The following is a 16867-nucleotide window of genomic DNA, read 5'->3' as shown; positions in this document are numbered from 1 at the left end:
CTACTTCTTATTAGTTACTGTCTTTGCCTTAGATCTCCTATAGAGAACTGTAATAGATTATAAACTCCCTCATGGCAAAGATTGTCACATATCTTTTTTTTTTTAAATCTCTCATAGGTCAGGGGAAGGAAAGGAAAAAAGGACATTTATTAAGCACCTATTACCCATTAGGTATTGTGTTAAGCACTTAATAAATATTATCTCATCTGATCCTCACAACAACTGTTGGGGGATAGGTGCTATTATTATCCCCATTGTAGAGTTGAGGAAACTGAGGCAAATAAAGGTTAAGTGAAGCCTAAGGTCACACAGCTAGTAAGCTCTGAGACTAGATTTGAACTCAGGTCTTCCTGACTCCAGCCCTGTATTTTTGTTTGCATGCTTATTTCCCCTATTTGATTGTATGTTCCTTGAGGGCAGGGACTGTCTTTTGCCTCTTTTGGTATCTCCAGCACTTAGCACAGTGCCTGGCACATAGTAGGTACTTAAAAAATGTTTATTGATTGATTAATTACTGTGCCACCCAGCTGCCTCTCTGGATCCTCATGGATCCCAACATTATGTTTTACACATAGGTGTTTTAATGACTTGGTTTTAATGACATAGGTTGTTGAATGATTGAATGAACAGAAGGTGTCCCATATTGTCTTCATTCTGGGTCTCGGGTTAAGCAGGCTTCACTCTCCAAGAAAATTATTGTCTTAATCTCACCATTTGACCACAATTTAAAAAATATGCAGTCATTACTAGTGAACTTTAAAAAAGGTTTGTGTGAACAAAAATCTGAGTAAACAATACAGATAGAGAGAGTAGCTATTTCCTTTACAAAAAGGTTCCTGTAAATAGCTTCTCTGGGTATTTAAGACATAAAAGAATTTATTTAAAGATTTGTTTAAATAAACTTTTAAAGAACCTATAAGGTGGGTAAAAACCATAAGCATTAATTAAACACTAACTATATGCAAGGTACTGTGCTTTCATCTACTAGTAAAACAAAGAACGTTGGTATTTTTTCCATGCTCTTTCACTGGAATAGTTCAAATATTTTAGGTATGGTAACTGTAATAATTTGAGCTTCTTGAGAGAGAAGTGGCTTGTTTTGTGTTTTCTGTTAATATGAACCTATATGTTTTTCCCCTTCTTTGTATTCCCAGCTTAGTACAGTGCCTAGTACATTGTAAATGTTTAATAAATGTTTGTTGGTTTAACTTAGACTATTGCAAAACAACTGTGGAATGTGCTATACCTTCTATGAAAGGTTGAGAGATTTACCTAAGATGTGGAGATAAACAAGTTTCAGTGGCTTGGAAACTGATGTTATTTAGACCCTATTAGTAACTTATTGGTTTAATCAGGGCTAGAATTAGAAAAATAAATGCCTCTTTATATAAAAAAAGCGTGCTTGATATCTAATGTGATAAGTGTAGTTTGATAATGAAATATAGAATGTGTTAAAATATTGTGAAGTCAATGCTAAATCGTATAATGCAAGTGATTTTTAGGAAAAGACAGATGCATTATTTATGAAGATGTGAAAATTTGGAATTTTTTTCCTATAATCAATAAATATTGTTATTTTGCTTTACAAAATATGAACCTATGTCTCAGTCTCAAGCTAGGTTGGTCATAAGAAGCAAGATAGGACGATGAGAAAGAACTCTGGATTCAGAGGAAGAGGACCTGAGTTCAGGGTCAAAATCTGCCCTTTGCTAACATGCAATTCATGTAATTCTTTTGTCGACTCAGTTTCATTATCAGTAAAATAAAAGGACTGGAGTTGATGACCCCTCTGAAACTCCTTAAATCTTTAAGTCTGTGAGAATATTAGGATCCATTTTCCCCCATATTGTGAAAATAAGACTATCTCCCACTCAGAATTTATCCATATACAAAACTGCCCATGAAAGATTAGTGAAAATTCAATGGACAGTAGGAGCAGGGTTTGTTAAATTCCACCAGGGTCTGCCATCTGGTATTCCTGTAGTCTCTGGCACATACATAGGTTTGTACATTGGCCACAAATGTTCAAAGGTTAAGTTTATGAGTTGGTTTCACAGCGTGATCAACATAGGTGAGAAAAAGGGTGTTTATGTCTTCTGGAGCCTCTGTGGCTTTGGGACTTCGGGAGACAAAGCTACTGGTGACCAGTTTCAACTTAGGCCTAAGCTGATTCATCGGTTGCTCCTTGCCTGAGTTCCCTGTCCCTTCCCTTCTCTACTCCAAACAGCCAGTATCAGATCTGTGAACTCTACTATCTGCTTCCCAGTGGAAACTGAGGTATGCTACAGCTGTGCCTGCTTCCTTACCAATAAATACCTGCAATGAGTTTAATTTTTTGTACTTTGAGGTAGTGTTGGCTCATACAGCTCATTTTTCTTTCGGTCCCAGGAAGCTTTACCCAGGGTAAAACTTGGCTGTAATAGTAACTGACTCTCTTTGACCAGAACGATTTTGGATATACTCTGGACTTCTTTCCTGGAGGAGACTTACTTTTTGTCTGCCTAATTCCTATTTTAGCATTTGAAGTCCTGAGGCTGTCCTGTCCTTTTCCTTAGCAGTACCTTGGCTTATTAGGTGTTGGCTTTAATTAGCAACCCAAAGAAGGCCAAACCATGATTAAATATAACATCCCTCTATTCTAGCAAGTAGTCACAGAGTCTCAGAGACAGAAAATCCTTAGGCATAACCTAATCCAGTAGTCTCCAACTAGTATTGCATTCTGTTTTATATTTTTATTACTCATCATTTTTGAATATGAATCTTTGTTTCTTTTCACTGATTGAATAGTTATGTGAAGAAAAAAAAAGGATGAAATTTGGTGGTTATAAGAAGCCTGAGGGTTGACTACCTGAAATATTGAGATTACTAGTGTAACCTTCCTGTTCTCCAGATGTGGAATGTGGGGCTCAGAGAGCCTTGAATGCCTCCTAATTGGTCTCTCTGCATTCAGTCTTTCCCTTCCTTAATCTGTTCTCCACATAGTTGCCAAACGGATATTCCTAAAATGCAGGTCTGAACATATCTTTGATCTACTCAAGAAGCCTCATTGGCTCCCTACTGCATTTGGGATTAAGTACAATCTCCTATGTTTGGCACTTTAGAGCTCTTCAAAAATTTGGCTCAGTCCTTCTCTCAAGTTGGTTATATATTTTGTTATCTCATGTACTCTCCGCTCCAGCCAAAATGGCTCCTATGAATGATATATCATCTCCCAAGTCTTTGCACAAGCTACCCTCATACCTGGAATGCTCTTCTTCCTCAGTTCTGCCTCTTGGAACCCTTAGCACCCTTCAAGGCTCAACTCAAGTACTGCTTTCTTCAAGAAGTCTTTTTTGATTCCCGCAATTATCTCTCTGCCTCAGTCACTGGATATTCTGCTTGTATCGATCTTGCATTTCCTTATTTGTGAACATAGGAGCTGGAAGGAACTTTGGAGGCCATCTAGTGTGTTTCCACCACCCTATTTTACAGATGAGGAAACTGAAATCTAGAGAGGTTAGTTAACTGGCTTGCCCTAGGATATGGAGGTAGTGTTTGACCAGAGGTCCTTTGACTCTGAAGCCAGTCGTCATCTTTCCACTGTACTATTCTGTCTTTCCTACATGCTTTGATCCTGGAGTAGATAATAAACTCCTTTAGGGTAGGAACTACCTCACTTTTGTATTCATATTTCCATTGCCCACAAGAGTGCCTGATACATAGTGGAGTGGACATTTAACAAATTCTTGTTGATTGATTGAAAGAAGAAAAGGGACATACTCAAGGCATCTCAGCTAGTTAAGTGGTTGCACCAGAAATAGAACCCATGTCTTCTGACAGGTACCCCAGTGTTCATTCCCCTACAATATAGTGGAACACTTTGTAACTGCAACCTTTCCTTCCTTCCTTCCTTCCTGTGAAAGACTTTATATAATCCCTTGGCAAAGAGGATTAGAACTGAAAATGACCTTGAAAATTTGAAGAAAATAGCATCAACAGACTCAGACTCTCGGGCTCCACTCCTACTAGAATCTAAGTTACTTATTAGTATAGTAGTTATTTGCTTTCAGAGTAGAAATTCATGTAATGCCGTGCCATAGTGCACGGGGATGGGAGTTCACCTAAGAAGGGGGGAGAGGAACTTTATAAGGTGAAGACAGAGTCGGTTTGTGCAAATGTAGGAGAAAAAATGGGGTCATATTCAAGAGATGAAAAAGTGAGGTGGAGGTATTATTGAAATGACGTGACCAGAAGTCTTTCATTAGATGAGGCCATTCCAGAATTTGATTTCCTGTCCTGGTTGGAAAAAAAACATCTCTCACTCAGAAAGTCTGCATTGACATTTTTTGTTCACCCATGAGCCTTACTTACTTCTTCTCCCCTCTCCCTTTTTCCTCCATCAGTCTCCCATTCTTCCTCCTCCTCTTCCATTTCCTCCTCTTGGGACCTAATGAGTTTACTTTGATTGGTTCCCTTTATGAAACTCTTCATTATTATGGAAAGTGTGGGTGCTTTCATCAGGGCTTTGACTATAGCCAGAGTGGAGATTGTCCTTCCTGGAAAGCCTTCTGAGGGGCACACCCTGCTGGGCAGCCTCCTTCACAATCCTTCCACTCCCTTCCCTGCTCTGTCCCAGCTGCTTTGGCTAGGCTGAGATCTGGACCCTGTGTGAGGAAGAAAAAGCCATGCTGGGATGAGTAAACAGAATTGCAACATGTAGGAGCCAGGAGGCAGTCCCTTCTCCCCTTCTCCCTGATTTTTCAGCATTTGTTGGCTTTTTATTAGAGCATGGAATTGATTTGTAAGAGTTGCGACTTTTGGGAAATAAGAAAAGCTTATAAAGGGTACAGAGAGAGTAACCAAGATGATGAAAAGGGTAGGTCATAGGTCCTCTGAGAAAATATCATGGCAACAAGAGCTGTTTCTTAACACATGATACTGCATGCCCTTTCTCCATGACTTTGTATTTTTTCCCCATACCTGGAATATATTTTCACCTCTACTTTTTAGGATCTTTTGTTTCCCTCAAGTACCACTTTGTATTCGAAACCTTCCTTGATTTTCCATAAGCAATTGCCCTGCCTCTCCAAATCGCCTTGCATTTTTTAATATATTTTTTGCATATACCTATATGTGTATATGTTGTGTCCTGGATAGAATCGATGCTCCTTCCAGGTAGGTATAATTTCAATTTTTGTACCCCCAGCACCTGGCACATAAGAGGCATTTAAATAAATGCTTGTTGATTGATTGATTGCTCAGCCTAGAAAAGAAAAAACGAAGGGGGTAAATTTTCAAGAATGTGAAGGGAAAGCAGACCCCACACAAAGAATTAATACTTACATTGTATCGAATTTGAATGATAACATAAACCCTCAAACATATTCTTTGCATTGCTACAGTGTCTGAAACATCCCCTAACACAGTTAGTCCTTGGGATAGGACTCTGATTCATCAATAAGCATTAATTGAGGGTCTACTACAGGTACTGTGCCAAGTATTGAGATATAAAAAAAAGACAAAAGATAGTCCCTGCTCTCAGGGAGCTCACAGTCCAATATGGGAGACAACATGTGAACAACTGTATAAACAAGATATGTTGGATCAATTGACGATAGTCAGCAGAGAGAAGGCATTAGCATTAAAGGGAACTGGGAAAAGCTAAACTTAAGCCACAGAAGCTAAGGAGAGAAGAGGAAGGAGAGAATCCCAGGCCCAGGAGACAGCAAGAGAACATGCCCAGGGTTGGGATCAAGTTCAAGGGAGTGAATACTACCTCGAATACTGAGGCCAGTATCACTGGATTGCAGAGTAGTGTGTATTGGATGGTGGAACAAAATGTAAGAAGACTTAAAAGATAGGAAAGGGCTGCGTGATGGAAGGCTTTAAAAACCACAGAGGATATTATATGTGATCCTGGAGGTAATAGGGAACCACTGGAGCTGATTAAATAGGGGAATGATATGATCACACTTGTGCTTTAGGAAGATCAATTTGATAATTAAGTGAAGGATGGATTGAAGTGCCGAAAGACTTGTGGCAAGAAGACCAACCTGTAGAATATTGCAATAGTCTAGGCATGAGATGATGAAGATCTGAAACAGGGTGATGACAATGTCAGAGGAGAGAAGGGGGCATATATGATACATGTTATGAAGGTAGAAATGACAAGACTTAACAATTGATTGGATATGGGGTGGGAGAGAGAGATGAGTTGAGGATGACACCTACATTGTGAGCCTAGGTGACTGAAAAGATGGTAATACCCTTGATAATAATAAGGAAGTTAGGAAAAAGAGAGGAGAAAAATAATGAGTTCAGTTTCAGACTTAATGAATTTAAGATGTCTATAATATGTCTAGTTCACAATGTCCAAGGGTAGTTGGAGATGTGAGACTGGAGGCTGAGAGAGAGCTTAAGCTGGACAAGAAGATCTGAGAGTCATCTGCATAGAGATGACAGCTGAATTCATTTGGAATGGAGAAAGGCCCATGGGTTAACAAAAAATGTCAATGCAGTACTTTCTGAGATGTTTTTTCCTGCCAGGACAGGAAATCAAATTCTGGAACGGCCCTTTCTAATGAAGGACTTCTGGTCACATCATTTCAATAATAGCTCTACTTTGCTTTTTCATTTCTCGAATATGACCTTCTTCCAATCCCCAATTTTTCTGCTACCCTTGCACAAACCTACTCTTTCTGATGAATATACCAAACAAATAGTATATAGGAAAAAGAGAAGAAAGGCTAGGGCAGAGCCCTGTGCTATACCAGTGGTTAATGGGAGTGATCTGGATGAAGAACCAGTGAAGGACGCAGAGAAGGAACATTCCGAGATGGAGGAAGAGAATCAGGAGAGAGCAGTGTCACAAAAACCTAGAAAGAAGAGAGTATCAAGGAGAAGAGGGTGATCAACAGTGTAAAGGCTTCAGAGAGGTCAAGAATGATGAGGATTGAGAAAAGGTCATTGGATTTGGCAACCCAGAAATAATAGGTCACTTTGGAGAAGACGGTTTCAGTTGAATAATAAGGTTGAAAGCCAGACTGCAGAGAGCGAAGAAAAGACTTAGTGGAAAAGAAGTGGAGGCATCAGTTGTAGATAGCCTACTCTTAAAATGCATTACTTAGAAAGAGAAGGGATCAGGACACATTCCCCCATTGACACTTTAGCATGAATTAGTTTTCAGTTTGGCCAACACCTTGAAATGTAATAAATGAAAAGTGGGACATTGAGAGAAAAGGACACAGGTTAATTTTGACATGGAGGTAGAATTTTAAAAGGCCTGGAGCATGAGCCAGGGCCCAGGGAGGACAAGAGTATGTAGATCATCATAGGTAGAGATATGTCCTGGATAGTGAAAAGAGCTCCAGCTTTGAATTAAGAGGGCCTGTATTTGAATCCCTACTCTACTATCAGCTACCTTTATGACCATGAGAAAGTCACTAAACATCTCTAGCTTTGATTTACCTCACCTTTAAATAAAAAAAGGGGGAGAGGGGTTAGACTAAATGACGGTTCCTTCCAGCTTTAAATCTATTAGGCAGCTAGGTGGCACAGCAACTAGAGCACAGAGCCTGGAGTTAGGGAGACTTGAGTTCAGATTTGACCTCAGATATGTACTAACTAAGTGACCCTGGGTAAGTCACTTCACTCTGTTTGCCTCAGTTTCCTCATCTGTAAAATGATCTGGAGAAGGAAATGGCAAACCTCTTTAATATCTTTGCCAAAAAAATCCCAAATGTGGTCATGAAGAGTCTGAAACAACATGGACCCTCAAAGCACGAGGACACAGGGTTTCTGAAAATAAATGTTTTTTACTTCACGATTGTGTCCAGGGTAGGCTCAAGGTGTGGATGGTTGTAAATTACTGTTATTCATAGAATCACATGATTTGAGAGGGGGAAAGGACCTCATTTGCCATCTAGTTCAATCCAACCATGAAAGGAAACCTCATAATAAAATATACATCAAGTGGTCATTTAGACTCTGCTTATAGATCTCCAAGGGGAAATCTACCTCATCTAAGCAGCCCATTCTACTCTTGGACAGCTAAAATTGTTCTCAAATTTTCCTGACATCAGTTTAAATTAGCTTCTTTGTTACTTCCACCCATTTCTTCCAGTTCTTTTCTCTAGGACCAAACAGGAAAAAAGAATGTAATCCATCCTCTGCATTACAGCTCTTCAAGTTCTTGAAGATAGTTATCATGTTCTTCCTGTGCTTTCTCTTCTCCCAGCCAACCTTGCTCAGTTTCTTCAACAGATCCTCTTCTTTCCTGACCTCAAGGCTCTTCACCAATTTGGTTACCCTTCTCTTTTTAACTTATCTATGTCCTGCTTAAACCATGGCACACAGGAATGAACTTAATGTTCCAGATGAAGTCTGCTGAAAGCTTGGCCCCCTATTCATGCAGCCCCATATTGCATTAGGTTGTCATTTTTTTTTGTTTTTTTGTTTTTTGTTTTTTTGTTTTTTTGTTCTTGCTGCCACATAATACTGCTTATTTATATTGAACTTAATGCAGTCCACTAAACCCCTAGATTTTTTTAAACCCTTAGATTTTTAAAAATAACCTGCTGCTATCTATCCATGCCTCACCCCATTATACTTATGAAGTTAATTTTTTTGTACCCAAATGTAAGACTTTACATTTATCCCTTTTGAATATAATTTTATTAGATTTAGCTCAATACTCTACTCTGTTAAAGATCCTTTTGGATCGTGATTGTCATTCAATGTGTCAGCTATATTTCCCAGCTTTATGTCTTTTGCAGATTTGATGAGCATACCATCCACGCCTTTATCCAAATCAGTGATGAAATTGTTCTCTGGGCCTGTTTCCCAATCTCTGAAAGGACAGGGTTAGATTAAATATCTCTAAAGCCTCTTCTGTCTTTAAGATTCTATGATTCCAAAAAACAATTTTTTTAAAAAAAGATTCTATGATTCCAAGATTACCCACTGAGTACAAAATAAAAAGAATAGGAAAAGTCAGAGGATTTAGATAGGACATTAGAGAAAACTTTATAATAGAAAGAACTTCGAGATCCTGAAATAAATTTCCATAGGAAATCTCTAGAGATTTTGAGAAAGAGATGTTTTAGCTGCAATTTGTCTTAAAGCTGAATGATTAATCTTGAGGTCCCATGCAAGCCTTCTAATTCAACATCAGTATGAAGCACTTCATAAAGATCCGTTCTAACAGCCTGTAATATTGGCTCTAATCTGGAAATATGAACATTTAAGTACTGTCTGTAATAATGACATCTTGTGGCCACCAGTTACTACTACAGCTCATGATTCAAATGTTAATCTCCATTTGAATGCCAACTTTAAACTCCCTCTTCTAATTGTTTAGTTTTTCAATAAGCTGTACTTATTCTCCCACTCTACCCTCCCTCACCCTTTACCCCTCCCCACTCTATATTGCTTGTAATCATCTCATATTATAGAATTAGAAGGAACCTCAAGAAGTTACTAGTTCCATTATTGCAGGATCATAGATTTAGAATCTAAAGTTCCCCAGTGACCATCAAATTCAACCACCTTGTTTTACAGATGAAGAAACCGAGGCATAGATAGGCTAAATGACCTTCCCAGGGTTACGTAGTCACTAAGTGTCTGAGGCTGAATATGAACAAAGATCTTCCTGAGTTGAAGTTCAATACCATATGTTCTTTGCTCTACTTCTTCTCCAGGCAACCTGATCCCTAAAGGATGAGTTGACTCACTTAACTGAAATTTACTTCTTTTTTCACCTTAAAACATGAAAGTTTTCCTTTGTTCATAGATAAAAATTGATATTTGTAATTAGTATTAACAAGTGACATTTATATTGCATTTTATACATTTAAACATGTTTTCATAAGCATGACTTTGAGGGGATATTATGACTTCTTTCTTTCTCCTTCTCTATTTGCATTATTACAAGCTACTTGACCAAATTTTTCCTTTAGTTTGATTTACAATCTCTTTATAAATGTAATGAAGCTGATTTTGGAACCTTCAAGAACAGCTTCTATTCCTGCTTCTTGCTCTGTCTTCCTGTCTGGCCTACTTTGAGGTAATGGGTACTTCTAGCACCTTCAGTGAAAAAATGAGGAGGGAGTGCTAATAAGATATGTAGTCCAGACCAAATGTTTTGTGTGGGCCAAATATGGGGTAGAAAGAGAGTGACGTGATGGTTCATCAAATGTGCAAAATACATAAAGTTGGGAGAATGATAGTGACTTTAGTAATGGGTCTATCAGACATTAAGGCAAAATAGTCAATCTGCCATTTTTTTTTTTTGTGAGGAGGGACTTTTTTTTTTTTAACCCCAAGGGCTTAGAAGCAGAATCAAGTTTAATATGGAAAGAATGATACAGAACCAGTAGCTAGGGCTCACCATGGCCCTTAATCCATTGTGTTTCCATCTTGAATTGTAATGGAAATCTGAGCATATCCACTGTTTCTTTTCACTCCTCAGACGTCTGGACTTGGAATTAGGAAGAACGGAGTTCAAGACCCACCACAGACATTTAATTGACTGTATGACCTTGAACAAATCACTTATCCAGTTTATGCCTTAGTTTCCTCACCGGTAAAATGAGGAGGTTGACTTGATGGCTGCTAAGATCTCTTCAAGCTTTGAAATCTGTGATCTTACGACCATAAGGATAGAAATGGCCTTCTGTAGTAGAAAAAAAAATACTAGACTAGGAGGTAGAAAACCTAAGTCCTAGTGATAGCTATGCCACAATAAGACATGATCTTTAAAATCAGACTTACTGACCTAACCTCCAAGAGCTCCAGTTTCCTCAAATGTAAAATGGGTATTATAATAACTCTCTTCACTACCAAATAGTTTTTTAAAGGATTAAATTGTATAATACACAAGTAATAATAATAGTTAACATTTACATAGCACTTACTATGTGCCAGGAACTGTGGTAAGCACTTTGCAATTATTATCTCATTTGATTCTCACAACAACCCTAGGAGGCAGGTAGATAAGAATTTAACTTGTCCAGAAGCAATACAGAGAACAGTAGCAGAGAAGAGAACCCAGGGCTTCCAATCTTCTTTAGCAGTGGCTGGGTCTTGGAAACATTATATAAAGGATAGCTATTATTATTTCTACTATTATTGTAACACTATCAGTCCCCTAACATATTATGCCAAACCATGATTTCAATGATATAGACTACTCACAACTTGGTAAAGACAAAGAATCAAAGAATGAATGTTAGCCTTTGAATAACCACAGAATGTTGTATGATTGCTACCAACCCACAAAGCATCCTGAAAGCCAGTAGGCAAGCTTCCTTAGCCATGGAGACATAGAAATGGCACTCACAGCATTTCCATTTTCAAGCCATGTGATAGTAGGAACTGGAATGCCTGTTGCAGTACAGCGTAGGGTCACTATGGAGCCAAAGGTGACATTGTGGGATTCGGGAGCCCGCAGAATTCTGGCAAACACTGTTGAGGAGATAGAGAAGCCACATGACTATTCTGAAAGTATATCTTCAATCAAAGAAATCTCCAAGGAATTAGCTGCATGCCTCTAAAAAAAAAAATCCCAATATCCACAAGTCACAACAGGAAGGAAGATAACAAGAGAACGAGATGATGACTATTGAGGAAAGAACAAATGCAAACAACCCAGAATTGAGGACAGGGGAAAGAAGAAAAAAATAACTCCTATTCTTCATTCCAGCTGAACTCCTTTTGGTTTCATGGAGATTTCTTTCATGATGTCAGTAGTAATGTTACCTCTGACTGAACAGTATGATTCAAATTCAGTATGTAATATATCAGTTTCAAATGATAGAATTGGTAGAGCTGGGAAGAGACCTTAGTGATCATCTTGCCTAGCATTTTACAGACGGAGAAACTGAGGCCCATGGAGATGAAGTGACTTGCCCAAGGTTATAGAACTACTTAATAGTGCAGCTGGGACTAGATTCCCAGTTTAGTGCTATTTTTATGGTCTAAACTATTCACCAATGTTTTGGCAGTACCTCCTCTGAGCCACCAGTCCAACATAAACTCCCATTCTCAATCTGAGGTCTCTAGAAAGTAGCTGCTATGACGCTGTTGGGATCGTAAGAGTGACCATATGGAACTCGACTTCCAGTGCTATTACTTCTTGTACTTTCTGTATGGAAAAGTAAATAAGCTAAAAGCTTAATTAACTTTTACCAAAGGTATTTCAAAGATGGTATATCAGGAAGAGTTGGGACAAATCATGTCCCCTCAAAAGCCTGGGATATATTGTCCCCAAAACACATATCGATCCATGTGCAAAGTTGAATTAAATTTAGGTTGTGATGCACTGATATAAGATTCATGTGTGGCAAAGGATTATCATAACCCCTGGCATTTTCTGGCCTGGATGTCCTTTCTTCAGTTCAGAGTTGACATTCTTTTCCAGTCATACTTCTCAAAGCTGCAGCTCTCTCTTCAGATTACTATGTTTCTGCATCTATTTGACTTCTGTGTGGCTCTTGTCTTGTGTGGATATGTTATCTCCTATTGGTCTAGTTTCTTTGATTATAACTGGATGCACTTTCTGATACTGCTCCAGTTTCTTCAATGACATAGTCACTGGTGGAAAGGGAATAGAAGAAAGAAATCCTTTTCTCCACCCATGGGTGGTTCTTCCTCATTGAACTGGAATTGTTAGCTCCCAAACTTGGACTCATCAATGTAGCACTGAGCTCATCCCTGGACTATCATTTTTTTACACTGGCCCATTGGTTGTGTTTGAGTCTTTTGGCCAGTCATAAGCTATTTCCTCCATTGTGTCATCTGGTAAAAAAAAGACATAATACTTTCAAACTGATTTGTACTCTTCGGGGGGCATTATTTGCACAAGTTTCTACTACCTTGTCATCATCATTAGTAGATACAGAAAAGAGTGATATAGGACTGACGACCACTTCAACTTTTAAAAAAATTGGTTGCATTATGTCATCACAGCCACACAGTTCATTCTCTAGCAGCCAATATTCTGGTAACTACTTAGCTACTCTGTACTTAGCTACCGTATCTAAAGTCTTTCCAGCTTGGTATAACTTACCAGAGATCATGTTCCCCCTGGCATAGTCTTTCAGAATGTAAGGTCACCTCCACACAACAATAAGTATGGCTCCTGTGATATCTAAATCACCTCTATAATTTGTAAAAGAATATATATGTAAAAGACTCTCTCTCTCTCTCTCTTCCCTCTCTCCCTTTCTCTCCTTCCTCTCTCTCTCTCTCTCTCTCTCAGCAACTAGGTATATACAGTGCTTGTGATTTTAACTCAAGACCTGAGTTCAAATCCAGCCTCAAAACACTTCTTAGCCATGTGACCTTGGGGCAAGTCATTTAACCTTAGGCTGCCTTAGTTTCCTCATCTGTAAAATTAGGATAAGAGCACCTGCCTTCCAGAGTTGTTGTGAGGATCGAATGAGATAATGATTGTAAAGCACTTAGCACAGTACCTGGCACGTAGTAGGTGCTATGTAAATGTTAGCCAATATTATTATTATTACTATCATTATATGTTAAAATCTATTGTTATATATATCATCTGCTGTTTCTATACACACACACATGTCTGTAAGGTGGCAACAACAGGTTGTCATAATGAGCAGAGAGCTGGCTCCTAAGTCAGAAAGAGATGGATTCAATTTCCCCTCTGTCATCTATGGGTTGTGTGATGTTGAGTAAATTATAAAGAAGGTGCCAATCTCCACTGTTAGAGGGAATTTCTTCTCTGAGTGTTCCCTCCAATATAAATGAAATCATAAGTCCAGTTCCTATCCCAATTATATAGCTACATGTATGTAAACAATAGACTTTATCTTGATAAAAATACACTATTCCAGTGAAAATAGGTAATAATAGCTAATATTTATATCTCACTTACTGTGTGCCAGGCACTAAGCTAAGCTCTTTGCAAGTATTACTTCATTTGGTCCTCCCAACAATCCTGCAAGGTAGGTAGATGTTACTATTATCCCCATTATATAGAAAAAAAGGGAAAGAACATAAATGGTAACATTTTCCCTCAAGCCTTGTTTTGTTAAAGATTTTAGCTACTCATTATACCATGGTTCTTCTCAGCTGATAAATGAGTGACTTTGAGTTTGGGTTATAAGAAGCAACATGTAGGCTATAGATAGATAGATAGAGATATAGTCCTTTGAAATGCTGTTTCATTTTCCCTTACAAAATCCCTTTGTAAGTTTTAGGCTTCGTAGTTTGGAAACAGTCTTTTTTTTTTGAGAGTCAGTAGGCTCAGGCTTCCAGTGGTAGTTTGCATACACGAAATGCAAAACAATGCTTGAGCAGCTAACATCTCAGGATTGTTTAGTATCCTGTTAACTTTGTGCACCTCATTTATAGAGTAACTGTGGCTTGATTGAGGGGTGGAAGTAGAAAGCCAAATTTTTCCCTGAGCAATAATTTAGTAATGTATTTTTTTTCCGAATAGAAAAACAAAGTTCATGTGAATTAAACTTTCTCTTGGTTTTTTCTCATCTGTAAAATGAGGGAGTTGGAGTAGAGTATTTCTATGGTCTATTTCAGGTCTGATAGTCCCTATTTTCTATGTAAATTTTGAGATTTTTCTTTCTCAATTTCTCATTTCCATTCCCTTACCCCATATCTCAAGTCATAATTAGATAATTCAGTACTAACAATCATTCAAAAGATTCAAATTTAGACCTTTCAAAAATGACTCCATTTAAATCTATGTGGTATTCAATGGGCAAAGTTGTAAATGATTTCCCATAATGCATAACTCTAAGAACATACACATGAGACTACAACCCTGGAACTTTTGACTTTGGTGTTACAGTGATAATGAAATATTAGTTTTTAAGTTGTCCATCCCTCCTTTTCTGCTTTTCTCACATCATATGAAACTGCAGGAGAGACCCTTAATGAATATAATTTCAAGCAGCAAAAGTTACATAATTAATGCATATGAAACTTGTTTCCATATTTCTGTCTGACTCAAGTGAAAGCTGAGTAAAAAACAGTTCCAGCTCATTCTTTGCAAGGTGACTGTCCAGGACAACTGTCATTCTGAAGCAGTTATTCTCAACCCATACATGTATGTGTACATATAAATCTTATGGCACCATGAAGTTGGTTTGCCCTGTGTTTAATTTTGTAACAATAATTAAAATGAATATTTGAGGATTTACTTAGTCTTTAAGAATTTCATGAGAAGCTCTCTTGAAATAATTAAAGACACTCTAGATGTTTCAAAACCAGTGTTGGGAATTACCATCTAATATTTCTCCCCAGGGAAGTTAGACTACCAAGTACCTTTAGCCAAACTTGAAACTTCCCTTCCAACTTGTGTGGGCTTTATGCGCACATACTGATTCAATTTTTACATTACCTTGCATTTCCAGAGTTCCTGGCACCAAACAGTATTTCTGCTGACCTGGCTTTTTCTTGAGAACTTTTAACTTCCAAGTAGCAAATTATTTCATCAAGCAAGCAATCGGATAAGACCATATTAAATCATTGGCACTCTATATTTTCCCATAAACAGTAAAGTGTTTAGTGCCAGGAACAAAGGAAATGCCCCTCAGGAAGAAGTTTCCTATCAAAATATGCCTCTCAGAGTGGTTCATCAGAACAGCAGATGCAAAATAATTCAGAAGGATTATGAATTAAACAAAACGTAGGGTAGAAAGAACAAATACCTTTAGTATCTTGCTCGGGTTCACTTTCTTCTATTATTAAAAAGAAAATAAACAAAAAACAAGTTATAAAAAAAACCAATTCAGGTCTTTTGGTGGGGGTAAAAAGTTCAAATTTATTGCAAGAAATGATCACTCTTATTTTACTGTTTCGATGAACTATAACTGGGAGGGGGGAAGCCCAAATTTATTGCAAGGAATGATCACTCTTATTTTATTGTTTTGATGAACTTATATGATCCAGAGAAATCACCTGGTAACAAGGAAACCTTTGTCTGAAAACCTCCTCCTACAAGGTCGATTAAAGCATGCTTCCTTCCCTTTTTCAAAAGAGAGACTAGAGGGAAATTCTGCCCCTTTCCAAATTAAATCATTTAATCAATTGCAATTCTGAATGGCACTGAATTTTGCTGGAGGTGCTTTGTCCTACACTGACCATATATAGTCTTTTTAGCAACTTCATTGAGTTCCTTATAGTAATTATTTCATAGTTGTCCTTCCTCTCGAAGGTGACAATGATCTCATTCCTATTTTGATAGTTTTCTTCATTTCTTAGCTCAGCTTCTCCTCTTACATGATCTCTCCATAAAGTCAGCAATGCTGAATTTGTGTTCTCCAAGATCATTTCTATGGCAATAGGTTTATGTTATGATAAACACATTGTTAGGGGGTTTCTGTAGAATAAAGCGCAAATAACTAATATCAATTCTCAGCACTCCATCAAAAAAAAAAAGAGAGGTATTTTGTTTTTGTTTTTCTAAATCAACACCTCACTGGGAAAGTCCCTAACGGGTGGAAAATGACAAAGAACAAAATTGGCAGCTGTGTGTAGTAAGTTGAGGGTGTAATGAAAATTTTTTAAAACCTCTAAATAAAAACCAAATTATTCACTTTATGGATCCTTAATCTAAATTGGAGGCTCTGTTCTAGTCCCAACAAATGTCTTTATTCTGAAAGCTTGTAAACCTAGGCCTTGCCTGTGGTCATTGATAGCCAAAATATCAACTTTCATTTCTGGGAACACCAGATGAAATAATAAGGTTTTACTTGGAATCTCCCATGGATCTGAGAAGCCATCTGTATAGGAACTCTCTTTATCAGTGCAAATGGCAATCTATTCATACCTTCTTTCCTTTTGATTTTTGTTTATATCCCTCCATAAAGCAACCACAGAAGGTCAATCTATAAGGCTGAAG

The 16867-nt window shown here is 37.9% G+C and overlaps 1 protein-coding gene across 3 annotated transcripts in view; it reads right to left on the bottom strand.

Annotated features, from left to right (window-relative positions):
• Window positions 1-16867, bottom strand: part of MUSK (muscle associated receptor tyrosine kinase) — a 190271-nt gene that overhangs the window by 53817 nt on the left and 119587 nt on the right. For 2 of the 3 annotated variants that reach the window (XM_027839483.1, XM_027839486.1), the window contains exon 6: window positions 11318-11442. In XM_027839483.1, coding sequence (XP_027695284.1) covers window positions 11318-11442 — 125 coding nt within the window. Of the gene's footprint in view, window positions 1-11317; window positions 11443-15674; window positions 15705-16867 lie in introns of all 3 variants that reach the window. The other variant, XM_027839484.1, reaches the window with a different exon arrangement.

This window comes from Vombatus ursinus, unplaced genomic scaffold, assembly GCF_900497805.2.
Source record: "Vombatus ursinus unplaced genomic scaffold, bare-nosed wombat genome assembly UNPS02014832.1, whole genome shotgun sequence".
NCBI lineage: Eukaryota > Metazoa > Chordata > Mammalia > Diprotodontia > Vombatidae > Vombatus > Vombatus ursinus.
The sequence above is the reverse complement of the archived record's forward strand: the minus strand, read 5'-3'. Positions and strand labels throughout refer to the sequence as shown.